General features: G+C 53.1%; 4 protein-coding genes across 4 annotated transcripts; 1 reads left to right on the forward strand and 3 right to left on the reverse strand.

The window, feature by feature from the left end:
• Nucleotides 1–437: 437 nt before the first annotated feature.
• Nucleotides 438–1589, forward strand: ColSpa_05357 (uncharacterized protein; the record flags this gene model as incomplete). The annotated part of the gene is made up of 4 exons (XM_049271569.1): nt 438–511; nt 573–830; nt 884–980; nt 1290–1589. The coding sequence occupies 4 exons, from the start codon at nt 438–440 to the stop codon at nt 1587–1589; spliced, it is 729 nt and encodes a 242-aa protein (XP_049127526.1).
• Nucleotides 1590–2680: 1091 nt separating this feature from the next.
• ColSpa_05358 (uncharacterized protein) lies at nt 2681–3890 on the reverse strand (the record flags this gene model as incomplete). Its single annotated transcript, XM_049271570.1, has 3 exons — nt 2681–2849; nt 2905–3400; nt 3503–3890. The coding sequence occupies 3 exons, from the start codon at nt 3888–3890 to the stop codon at nt 2681–2683; spliced, it is 1053 nt and encodes a 350-aa protein (XP_049127527.1).
• A 1474-nt stretch (nt 3891–5364) lies between these two features.
• Nucleotides 5365–6012, reverse strand: ColSpa_05359 (short-chain dehydrogenase/reductase tropE; the record flags this gene model as incomplete). Its single annotated transcript, XM_049271571.1, has 1 exon — nt 5365–6012. The coding sequence occupies one exon, from the start codon at nt 6010–6012 to the stop codon at nt 5365–5367; it is 648 nt and encodes a 215-aa protein (XP_049127528.1).
• Nucleotides 6013–8785: 2773 nt separating this feature from the next.
• ColSpa_05360 (chitin deacetylase ARB_04768) lies at nt 8786–10489 on the reverse strand (the record flags this gene model as incomplete). Its single annotated transcript, XM_049271572.1, has 4 exons — nt 8786–9054; nt 9086–10025; nt 10072–10410; nt 10457–10489. 4 exons carry the CDS (start codon nt 10487–10489, stop codon nt 8786–8788), a joined length of 1581 nt encoding a protein of 526 aa, XP_049127529.1.
• Nucleotides 10490–13142: the final 2653 nt, after the last annotated feature.

Below are 13142 nucleotides of genomic sequence, written 5' to 3' on the forward strand. Positions count from 1 at the left end.
GCAGACAGTCAGTCGGGCGCCGGACTTCCTCTGCCACACGCCGCCATTTCGGGTCCGCCGACCAAATACAGTGTATCCCGTCTGTCGACATCTCTGTCATTTCGGCTCCTTCCCCGTCCCAAATCACCCACCGGTCGACCGGCCTGAAGCGAGACGATCTCATATCCTGCGGTCGCTGATTTCTGCGCTTCCGACGATTACGCAATGCTGAGCTAGCCCTCTTTCCTTTCCATCCTACTGCTTCGCCTGTGGCCTCGGAACCTCATCTTCCCACACTCGCGACGCGACGACGGACATTGTGCGCACGGCGAATTTCGAGCCATCAGGCGTGACCACCTTGACAGCCGAGGCTGTCCGCTGCAACTTGCTCCGGACCAAATACATCTTGTGATCCAATACCGGCAGCCACATTTCCTCCGTGCCAGACCCCCTCAAGCATGGTTGCTACAGTCTTCGACGACCGCTGCGCGGAGCTGCGTGCCCCCGGCTTCCTGAACTTGACAATCTCTATGTGAGTCAAGTCCCTCTAGCACCTGCTGCATGCCGGGCACCAGCTGATAACCTCTTCCCAGTATTATACTTATCGGTCTCGTCGTCTCGTACCTTCCACAACACTACCGCATCATTGCCAGAGGCACCTCCGAGGGCATCTCGCCGTGGTTCGTCTTGCTGGGTGTCACATCAGCGACCGCCGGATTTGCCAACATCCTGACCGTCCCTCCGTCAAGACGCGATATTGCATGCTGTAGCGAGCTGGGCACTTTTGAATGCGCTGCTGGTCTTCTGGGAATCGCCCAGCTGGGCGTGCAGTGGATATCCTTTGCGTTGATGTAAGCCTATTCCATGTACTTCGGCCGGATGAACATCATGCTAACTGCCGTAGCCTCGTCCTCTTCCTTGTCTTCTTCCGATACAATGACGCGAACATCCCCGATGAAGAGCTCGTCGACAACCCGCCGTCATGGCATACCGCCATTATGGTCGGTTCGCTCAGCTTGATCCACGGCCTGCTAGTTATCATACTGACCGTTGTCTTCACCGTGGCCCTACGCAACCACCTCGACCTCTGGGCCAATTTTCTCGGTGTCATGGCTGGGGCCCTCGCAGCCGTGCAATACGTCCCTCAGATTTGGACGACGTACCACATCAAGCATGTTGGCAGCTTGAGTATCCCCATGATGTGTATCCAGACTCCGGGCGGCTTGCTTTTCGCTGGCAGCCTGTTTGCGAGACTCGGCTGGGAGGGATGGAGTACGTGGGGTGTGTTCGTCCTCACCGCACTCATGCAGGGAATTCTGCTCGCCATGGCAATCTACTACGAGTTCCAGGAGCACCATGGTGACCCACAGTCCCCTACACTCGTCGACGAGCCTAGACGACCCAACCCCATCAGGACGTACTCGGAGGGCTGGGAGCAGGGTCTCCCCGGTCCGTACACCGCCCATCCCGAGCGGTATGCAGACACCGAGGAGGAGCTGGAGCGGTTACAGGACAGAGAAGAGCGGCAAGTCGAAAGGGAAACGAGGCCCCTGCTTCGTCCGGGCGGCATCGGCGACCCCCACAAAAACTACAACACTGCAGACGATTAAAGGCACGAGTTGCGCCGTCTCTTGGTTTTTACGTTTAGTCTCGTGGAAAGTATAAATTGCATACCACGAACTCCATTGCAAATTCATTCTGTTCTTCACTCAATGGAATTGTTCCGTGACCGATTATGAAGCCGTCAATCGTGACCAGGGCCAACTGCTTGGAAGCCTCAAACTTGTGGGAATCTCATGCCATGGGAATGCGTTACGCACAACACGTCTGTAGATTCATGGCCTGCCGTCACCGCTCTCTTGCGAAGACCTCACCCTCAATAGGCCTCCTTATTCCTATACCCACTCTCGAACAACAGATACACAAACGTTTTGATGTTGAATATGTGGGAATCATTTTGGGGAGGGTGAGGGGCCCGAAACCGAAACCGACGGATGGCAGCTGGCGGACGGACGCTGACGTCCTCCGCATTGCTAACATCTGGGTTCAAAATAACAACTGGCTTTGCGGCTCCGAGATAGAATCGACCCTACGTGATCTAGATGCTATCAGCCATCCGGCCCCGGTCGGGCTGTTCCGCTGTCCTCGATCCAATAACAAGTGTAGCAAATGCCTATCAACTCACATGTTTGTCATGCTCATTTAGTCCTCTCTCTTTACGGTGCATAGGGTCTTTCGCCAGTCCGGAGGACGACGGCGCTTCCATGGCCTTGGCTTACCTTGGAGAGTGATGTAGGATGTCGAGGAGCAAGACCAACACACAACCAAACATTGTCCGCGGGATCACGAGGAAGGCGCGATAAGGTCCTAGAGGCATCTCATTCGAAAAGCGCGCCGACTAGCCATGACAGCCGGCTGCGTTTGTTCATTCGTTGGAGCCGTCACCGCGACTACCAAGGTTCCATAGCACGGGAGTTGCCAAGTGGACGCAGATATTGTATTGGTCCCCTGAAGTTAAATGACCGGAAAATTGGCCTCGAAGATCTAATACCACTTGAGTGAAATAGGTCTATCATGCAGTTCTTGATGCACATCCATCTAGCCAAGCTAGCGCGTTCTGGTAGTTTAAGACAAACCCAATGGGAAGAGCGAAAAGAAGGTGAAAAGGTACAAGGAAGGCAAGGAATCACAACGACCGGCTTCAGCACATCTCCCACAACGGCCGGGGTAAGGCTGCATGCTTCTTGGGGCCTGAGCGCTTGCTCGGGTCGCGCACCGTCACGTAGACGACCTTGCGCGCGGGTTCGCCCGTAGTGACGGAGTGGGACTGGAGGCCGTAGTAGTCCGAGATGGAGTGCGTCAACCACCGCCTGTAGCAAGTCAGTAAGACGCCGCACCGCCTGAGTTCGGGCCGCGGGGGCATACTTGAAGGAGGCACTCTCGTCGTCCCCGCCGAGCGAGTCGAACACCATGCCAGTGTCGACCTTCTCGCTGCCCACCTCCCTCCTCGCCTTCTTCCACCCCTTGCCGGCGGCCGCCATGCCCTTGCGCCCGACAAACACAATCTCCTCGTCCTCGCTATCGCCCTCGGCATCGCTCTCCTCAATACGCTCCTTCAGGAAGTTCCGGACGGGCTCCTCGAGGACGCGGACCCAACCGCGGACGGCAGGCGTGCGCTTGGCCGTGTCGCGCAGGTCGCGGGGCACTTCGCCAACCTCGAGGCCCGTGGCGGAGCCGTTCTTGCGCTGCTGCTTCTTGCGCTGGGCCTGCAGCTTCGACGTCTTGTCTTCGATGCGTTGCCGGAGCCCTGTATCCCAGAACTGGGCGACCTGGTAGGGGACGACCTGAACAGGGTAGGTGGGATGGATTTCCCAGTCGCTGGGTAGGGGAGGCTGGGCGTTTGGTACGCCGACGAGACGATCTGGAGACGAAGGAGGTTAGTGGTGATGGAAAGCAGGGGACCACGGATAAACCGGTCGGTTGAAGAACGCTAGGGCAAAAGGACGACAGAGGAGGAACGAACCATTTTCCCATCGGCGGCGCTGCCGGCTGCCCTCGTTGCCCTTCAGCAGCTGATCTCTCTTCTTCTGGCTGTCCCTCCGGCTCAGGGGCCGACGGATCGGGGCCTGCTGGGCGGGTGGCGCTTCGGCGGCGATCGTAACAGCGGCCTTCTTGACCTGCTCGTCGAGGTTGATGGCGAGCGGCGTGCCGGTGCCGCGGGCGACGGGGCTAACGCTCAGAGATTCGAGGGCGGAAACCGTCCACGCCTCAATATCAATGGAGCCTGTCGTCGCGCTCTGGGCGGCGACGTGAGCGGCGACCGGGGTCTGGGACTGCGGCGGGGCGTCGGGGATCGCTGCGACCGGATGGTCGATGTCTTCGGGAGGAGGGACGGCGCCGTAAATTGCCATGCTGGGCTAGCAGATGTTGGGTACTTTGGATGTTCAAACGACGTCCGGTGGTTACACGGTTGGACCGGAGCTGGATGGCCGTCGAGGGAGAGAGGTAAGGTAGGGTTCAGGGCTGCCGATAAGGGCGATAAGCGCAGCGATCGCGGGGTGGAGGTCCTTGATAAGGATCGAACGGGGTTCCGGGCGACGAGAACGAATAGCAGTTGCGTGTATGCCGCAATCTATGGGGTTCTCGGAAACGGACTTGATGAACCTCTCCGGGGGTGTTGGCGACCTAAGGCTTCGATGGCGAATATTGAAAGGAGGACGAGCGAGATGGAAATGGGAAGCCGAGGACGGGGGGAGGTCGATGCGGGCCGGGGTTGTCTTAGCTCCGGGGGGGCCCATGACACACTCGATTTCGGAGCTTCGGCCAATCACGACGCGAGCGCAAACCACGTCTTCGGTGAATGAATCATATCTGGCGTCGTGAACCACTCTGACACTAAGTAAATTCCTGGTTGAACACTCAAGACAACCCTCCACTGACAAAGGCACCGGGATGACTGCGTCGTCGGCAGCGAGACCTCTATCCCAGCGGTATAATGTACTTTTCCCAACACGGCAATGGTTCTGATCACCCCGAGATCCAGCTACGCTTTGGATTTTATGCAGCGTATTCTACCCTATGACTACTAATAAATAGTGCACATCCGCCGTCCTGGTGAGCAGTCGAGCGACAGCGGCTCCAGGATATGGGCTCAGACTCTGGGTTTCTCACATGCATGTGGTAGGTATCACGCGGACAGACACAAGTGTGTCTGAACCAGGCTAGCGTAGTTGCTGCTCCAACTTGCCTCTACCTTATACATCTCTGTCACGGAGACTGAGTGGGTTAAAGTTGAACACTAAAACGATTAAGCTCGCAGTATTCGCCCAGAAGCTCCGTCCCAATTTCTGCCTTTAGCGAGATCATCACTGGAAAGGGACCCTTTGATCCCGTGGCATATTTGAGGTCTCCATCATGCTCGTAAAGCCGTGAGGCTCATCACTATTAGGCAAGGCCTAGCTGATGGCATGAGAAACCCATGAGGCTGCCAAATGTACATGGCTTCAGCAAACTGGAGCTCGTCAAGGCGACGTCATATCGACAAGTTGGCGGCAGGATCAATATTGGCTACAAAGTTCCCCCGTCTTTGGTTGACACATTTCGAGTCACTGTATTCCGTTCCTATTGAATTAGGTAGGTTACAAGCCAAAACACTATGCAACTAACCTCTGCTGATCGGGCACCGCCATTACTGTAGAGCTTCGAGGCGAAAGCATCATGCGCCAAGTTGCTGCTCAAAAACAGTTGCAGCTGTCCGCAATGCTAGGCACATAGCTAGGACAGATTTAATCGGCTACATATATCACTTTGATTGTCACGTTCATCTGACCCGTGATGATACGATAATGCTAGGAGTTGAAGACGACGTGTCCTGCCTGAACCGCTCTACCAAGGTATTTGCTTTCCATATCTGCCAAGAAACCTTCCAACTTCATCATCGCGTTTTCCCTCCACAATCTCGAGGATTCCTTGCGCACTTGTCTCCGAACTATCGGCGCCGCCCTGTGTCGCTCTGAACTCCCTGTCGCCGCCAATGTCGGTGATCACGTATCCGGGACAAAACGACCAAACTTTAACGCCAAACTCCTGAAGAGCAACGTGTTGACAGGCAGTCAGCATGTTGAGGGCCGTCTTCGTCATGCGATATACCTCGGCCGGTACTTTTGACCAGGGGTTGCTTGAATCCAGCTTTGAGGCGATGGAACCCATTTCGGAGCTAACGTTGATGATTTTAGGCGCCTGTGAGAGCTTGAGAAGGGGGGTCAGGGCGTTGCTCAGGAGCACGACACCGAACACGTTGGTATCAAAAGACGTGCGGAGGGTCTCTCGGGTGATTGGGTCCTTGGTGCCGATCCCAGCATTATTGACCAGGACATCCAGGCGGCCGAAATCCGCTTGGATCTTTGCCGCAGCCGCCTCGATGGAGTTGTCATCGGTAACGTCCAAAATGACGAGACTCAGCGTTCCTTGAGGGTTGCGAGCTTGAAGCTCCTTCAGCGCCCTTTCGCCTCTTGTCTGGTTCCGGGCGCCCATTATTACATGGTTGTTGGGCGCAGCAGCAGCCAAGGCATAGGAAGTGTCGTATCCGATTCCAGCGTTCGCGCCTACCTATGTCAGTAACGCGTCGCAGTCAAGAGGGTATCCAGTCGAACCGGTCACGAGAATGATCTGCTTGTTGGCTGCCATTTGATGATTTCGATCTGATGAGATGCTGGAAGTATGATCACTGTTGTTACTTCCGAGTCTGATGGTGGCAAGTTAAATAAAATATACAGCTGAATGACGTAATAATTACACTTTCTGTGTCTACTCCATCGCTATATCAAAATAATCATTTCAATCAGCTATTCGAATTCCAAGGAGAATAATAGTAGCTAGGATAGATATGACTAATTCGAATGATTTCAAAGCAGCAAAAAAAAGCGTAGTTTATAAGCGGTGCTGACGAAATCGGCCGTCGTTCTACCGAAGTAGGGAGAATTATGAGTACATGACTGGGACCCGCACACCTTGCATACTCGGACAACGTTATATCGTTTCTTATTTTCAAGTTTTTAAATCGGATATCGATGTATGCAGGTAGCTGACAACACCAATGTGCGCCTCAGTTCGCTTGAACCGTTGAATGCGAATACTCGTCAACATTCACGAGACCCGCAACCTGAACTGACTGTCTATATGATTAAAAGCATTTATGCAAGGAGGAGAGTGTAGTGTGCAACACCAGTCTGACAAGTGTGTGCCAGAAGAAGTTGCTCTTAGGGATTATGCTTAGCTCTGATCTACTGAGCTCTGAGGTTCTGCTGACATTCCTGGGACCCACTAACGTTATATGATTGTCTGATTGAGCCTACGACCCTGAAAGTATTGCATGTCTAGGCTCTGGTTGTGTAGAGGTCTTCGGGGACAACTAGAGCTTTGGTCTGCACCGTGTCTGTTAATCAAGTTCACTTGAGTAAATTTACTTTTCAGCGCGTGCCTTGCTCAGCTTAAATCATGACATCAAGTACGGTTCGTTTACAGAAGAAGACATCGCTCGCGTTATAATATGTGGCCAAAGCCTCCGCACAGAATAGCGGGTGTTGCAGGCACCATATGTTCCTCTTGCTCGTACAGCTCAACGCCGCTTTTTCTGAGGATAAATCCGAGATTCTCCCAGACTCGGCTCAGCTCTGAACCATCTCTATTAATCATCCTGCTCAGCCTACGGTTGCTCCTTGCTCACCTTTGCTCACCATACCCCTGCTTTGTTCACTCCCAGAAACAAAGCGTCTGGCCGAGTTGTAGAGGTTGAAGGTATGATTAGTTGCTAATTAGCAGCCTCTTGACTAAAGTAGGCACAGACGCCCGCGCATAGATGTGATGAATCTGATCATGGAGTAGACCAATCTAGATTTGGTTTGCATCTGATCCCTTATGGTGCATTGATGCCATCAATCGGACACCTGGCAAGTACACAAAACGCAAAATTCTTCTAACCAATGTTTACTTCTATTACGGTGTTTGGGAATAGTTCCAGGGGAAAACAGAATCGCCCTCTATCCGCTTTGTGCTAGCTACCCTTAGTAATGTTTCACAACTTAATAGTCATTGCGGTCTTGAGTGTATAGCAGCATCAATTAAATTAACAATAACCTTATAGGATCATTAACCTTTGTGCTTAAGGCATTATTTTGTTACTGTAAATACTCGAACCGTCAAACTCCGAAAGCCATTCTGCAACAATTCGCGCTCTCCCATAGCCATCTTTTTATCGTATGCGCAACCTTGGTACCGATGATTGGTCTTCCTGCGCTTTTATACCCAATTTCACCATATATCTCTCTTAATCGCTCTATCACTGCTTTAAACACAGGTTCCCCAATTTGGCTGACATCCCAACAAAGTGGTACACAATATGTTGTTGGTAAGAAGTATACCTTGAGTGCTGGCGCAGACGCCCAAGCTAGTGCAACAGAGGTTACTGCCGCACTTAGTGTTGATTAGAGGACCGCAGAAACCGCCCGCGTTTGCGGTTCGGGCAGACGAGGGTGCAGACGTAGTGCTGGTAGCCGAAGTGGATGATGAAGAAGACGATGATGAGGAAGACGATGATGAGGAAGATGAGGAAGATGAAGATGAGGAAGATGAGGACGAGCTAGATGAGCTCCTGGAAGATGACGAGGAAGACGACGACGAGGGAGATGAGGATGAGCTAGACGAGCTCCTAGATGACGACGAAGACGAGGAAGATGTGGTAATAGGCGACGAAGTAGATGTGCTCCTAGAAGATGAAGTAGACGTAGTACTGGAAGATGAAGCAGATGAGCTCCTCGAAGATGAAGACGAGGATGAGGAAGATGAGGACGAGCTAGATGAGCTCCTAGAAGATGAAGTAGACGATGGCGAGGAGGATGAGGACGAGCTAGACGAGCTCCTCGAAGATGAAGAAGACGAGGATGAGGAAGATGAGGACGAGCTAGATGAGCTCCTAGAAGATGAAGAAGACGATGGCGACGAAGACGAGGACGAAGCAGATGAGCTCCTAGAAGATGAAGAAGACGCGGTACTGGAGGACGAAGTAGATGAGCTCCTTGAAGACGAGGGAGTCGCAGTAGAAGATAAAGACGAGCTTCTAGAAGATGAAGTAGACGTGGTGACGGAGGATGATGCAGATGAGCTTCTAGAAGATGAAGAAGACGTGCTGTTGAAAGACAGAATAGACAAGGGGTTAAGGGATGTCGTGGGCGCAAGATTCAAGAGCGGAGTAGCCGTGGTACTGGACGATGAAGGAGACGTAGTGGCGGAAGTCGAAGCAGAAGAGCTGCTAGAAGATGAGGGAGACGTGCTGCCGAGAGACACGATAGACAAGGGGTTGAGGGACGACGTGGGCGCAAGATTCAAGAGCGGAGTAGCCGCGGTACTGGATGATGAAGGAGACGTGCTGCTGAGAGACGAAATAGACGAGGGGTCGAGGGATGACGTGGGCGCAAGATTCAAGAGCGGAGTAGCCGCGGATGAGGAAGATTGACCTGTTTTTTATCACAGTTAGTAACCAGATCAACAAGCCACGTCGGAAAATGGAAGCAATGCCCGCTATCCAACGGCGTCATTCTCATATACTTACCACAGGATCCGAAACCAGACTGGCATCCAGTGCCGCAGTGGTCAGTGGTACTACCACAGTAGCCGTACTGAGAGCAGCAGTTTCCGAAAGCCGAGCCGAGACAGGTGCCATTGTTATACTTGGGGCCACAGCTTCCGTCGCCGTTGATCACAGGGCCCGTGGAAGCGGCGACGGTGCAGTTGCCAAAGCCAGACTGGCAACCGGCGCCGCAATAGTCATCGGTGCTACCACAGTAGCCATTCTTGGAACAGCAGTTTCCAAAAGCAGAACCTAGACAGGTCTTGCCAGCTCCAGTGCCACAGTTGCCGTCATTGGAAATGGTCAACAGGTTCGATAGTGCAGTGGCGGAAGCGCCAACAGAGGCCACGGTGCCGGTCGAGTTTAGCAAAGAGTTGGCCAATGCTGTAGCTGTGGCGGAGCAGACTGGGGCGCTGACGGCGGTAATGTTGAAGTTGTAGCTGGGGACGTTGCCCCTGTACCAGTTTTCGGGGGGGTCACCCAGGCACGTCCCGACGGTTACGGCGTTCCAGCCGTTGGCAACAACGGAGTCTAGTATGTGGTTTGTCAGTGTCGTCGCGATCTGCTGGTGAATGTCGTGTTCGATGTGCAAGTAGCTAGCGTTACAGGGCGAGCGAGCCTGCATAGCTGCATCCCATAGGGCTACGCTGACTCCGATCTGACTGGGGTCGGTGTGCAGATATCCCTGAGTATCCAGATCGAAGTAAGTGATGTGATATCCGAGTTGAGCCATTTGTGCTTCGCAATCAGCTGCGCATTTGGAGTAAGGAGGGCGCATGTAGGTAGGATAGAAGCCGAGAATGTCGTTAAAGGCGATCTCGTTATATACCATCTGTTGTTTGCGCTGGGATGTGCTCATTGCATCCAGGTTCTCATGCGACCATGTGTGGCTGGCAACCTGATGGCCCTCGGCAATCATGCGCTGAGTCGGTCAGAAGTGTTTTATGGTTATGGGTTTGGAGGCTTACCTGAATAAGACCCGAGTATGCTACATTGATCATACCCTTTCCAATGTTGTTGCCAGTTATAAACCAGGTAGCAACAGCACCGTGTGCCTTGAAGGCATCCAACATGGCCGCCGTGTAGATGTAAGGACCGTCATCGTAAGTGATGGCAACGTCACCATCATTAACACAGCTGTAGATACCAACGCCGCCATAGGGAATGGAACCCTTCAAAGGTCTCGGGTCGTTGGATGTGTCAGCGCCGCTGGGTCTTTTGTTGCCATCGCAGGCTGGCCCGTAAGTGATTTGGCAATCAGGCGAAGTGCAGTAATCTTGGGTCGTTCCACACCACCTGTTGGATATCTGTTAACTGTCTGCTCGCCACGAAGCACTCGCATAATCCACTTACCCAGAAGCCGAACAGCAATATCCATCGGCACATCTCCCATATCCGGGCCCGCACTGTAAAGTGCTTGAAAGCGAAATGGTCGATGGATCCGGAATGGTCGATGAATCGCGGAGTGCCAGATTATGTGTACGGTCCCCCCGGGGCTTGTTCACTACCGTTGGTGGGTTCCAAGCGCCGAATGAGTTTTGCCTTTGTCGCAGTTCGTCTACTTTCCGACGATGCGGCAACACCATTTTCATGTGCGGCCCTTCATTGTGAGCATGAGCTACCTCCAACCCAGCGAGGGTGGCAAGCAGCACAGGGGTCCAACGCATTGTAGCTTGATCGTTAGTAAACAATACGAAGCAAGACTTGGTATGTTGTAACCTCGAATCGATAAGTGTGGAAGATGAAAAGTCGACAACCTGCTAAGCAAATAGCAACAGGAACTCGCGGATTTCTTTAAGTATGAGCTGAAGAATCCTTAATAAAGGATACCGAAGACAACTTCTTCCCTGATCGTGTGTGATTCGCCGTGCTATATACGGTCTGCAAAAGTCTAATTCCTCATAAGGCCGCATCGAAAACTATTCCAACCTTTCCATAGTAGGCAGGCGACGGCGCAAAGGCCACGCCCATCGACCGAGCTATACGGAATGGAATTAGAGGTTCGAGATACTAGCCCGCGTTGGCTGCGTAGGGCACGGAAGACCGAGTGGTGGCGAGACATACGGCTTGTGTGGTCCTAGACGGATGGCTGGCTAGAGCAAGTCCACCACGAACAACATGGTTTATGACGCACATAGTAGCGCAACCGTGGTATAGGCTCAGAGAGGTCCACTGATTATCATCAAGAAGACCCCCGCCGGACAAAGCCTCTATGGTATCCTTGGTCGTGACACTATGCCCAAGACAGAGAAACGAGGGAACGGGTTCTAGAAAACATTTGTGCTGAGTGGGTGAGGGAGACGAAGGCGAACACAAGAGAGCAATTCGGCCGAGGGCGAGCTTCGTCTTAGCGGCAAGCCACCGATCGAGACCTTGACAGGCCGCTGACTGGTCGGCGATGCCGCGGAAAAAGTCAGTGACTGCCGGAGACGCACCGTAGGTTCAAGAGGCTCAGGTCATGGAGAATGCAGCATAGCAGGCTCATGGCCGGACCCGGAGCGCTTTCATAAGGATTAGTGGCGTTTGGCCAGAGATGGTCATGGTGCGATTTAACACTAGGTATCTGCTGTCGCTGTCAGATTGCACGGCAAGAATGGAGATCGGGAAACTAACCGGCAGCGCTAAGCCCGAGCCGGCCGTACCTGATAGTAATGCACCCTTTGATTGCATCGTAGCCGGGGAGCGAAGTGAACGGACGCAACCGAGAACGGTTCCTGGACATAAGTCTGGCCTGCTGCCTGCATCATAGGGTGTTGCCTCACTCCAAATGTCTGCATTTATTCAAACGGGGGGCATGTAAGCCCATGGCCCAGTCATCGTTCGATTACCCGATCCTCAGTAGCAGGCATCGTTACACTGGACTGATTGAAAACATCCAGAAGAAAAGATGGGTTACACGACCCAACAGGCTGGTCTGGCATGCATAACAAGTACTCCTGGGACACCACAGTGGGGGGGGACTCCAGGCTTGAGCTAAACCTTCGCAATTAGGTAGTGAACTAAGTTCGTAGCGCTTGGAAGACGAAAACAATTGGGCTCGTCCCTACGGCACGTGCCGAGCGGCAAGGACTCCCTTGAGACCATTCCCGGGAATGGGGAACGCACCGAATTCGAAGACTTGGAAGACTTGGCTGCGGCCTGACCTTGGCTGTTCTAGGTTAGATGCGGCATCTGGTGTCTTTTCATAATGGGAGTTTCTTACGGCCAAGAAGTGCTACGCTAGTTGAAATGCTGGTCGGAAAGCTGTCTCTGACCAAGTGCAACACGCCGTCCTCCCCGGTGTGTTGCCCGCTGTGTAAATCCCATTTGCCGATGATCCGGCCACCTTTGTTGAACAAATTCGGTTCGTTCACAACTCTCGGCATCCGACAAGTGGTGTGCCACATCCATTGTCAGATTCGTTCGTCTTCTTGGCAACGTCACGTATGAATACTCGAAACCCCCTCCGATGTGGCCGTTTGCGGTCCCGCGGCTGTCGCAAAAAGCCACAACCGCATAAATCAGTTGCCGTCAGCCAACTGGAATCAAAGTCTAGACCTTCAGAAACCCTTCGCCGCGGATTTTTAACGCCGCAAGCTCGATCTTGTACAATGGGGTACAGTGTCCTAAAGCTCAGCAGGATGATACCGCGCTGTAGACCCTTTGAATGAAAACGTGCTTGCCGCTCTCAATTCTTTCGACAATGTCTCGCTGTAGGTTTCATTGGCACGTCGCCCGACTCTTGGCATTGATCGGCGATTAGACTTAACTAGGCAGTAGGATCTCTTCTGCAGCGTTTGCCCAGGCTTTTGCGTGGGCCTGATCAAACATCTTCTCGACCCGCCCATCGGTATCATCGGTACTAGCGAGCCTTGCTGTCGACATCCGCACAAAGACCTGATTATTATACTGCGATGGCGAGCGGCGATCATCATCCTCGGTCATGCATCTCTTGGCAACACACGGCGACTCGATCGAAGCCCATTTTCGTTTATAATCACGCGCGATGGGGACGATGTGCAGCCTCAGAACGTATCTCGCAGTACTTCCTACGTGAGCT

The sequence above is a fragment of the Colletotrichum spaethianum genome (assembly GCF_022836535.1).
Source record: "Colletotrichum spaethianum MAFF 239500 DNA, contig12, whole genome shotgun sequence".
NCBI lineage: Eukaryota > Fungi > Ascomycota > Sordariomycetes > Glomerellales > Glomerellaceae > Colletotrichum > Colletotrichum spaethianum.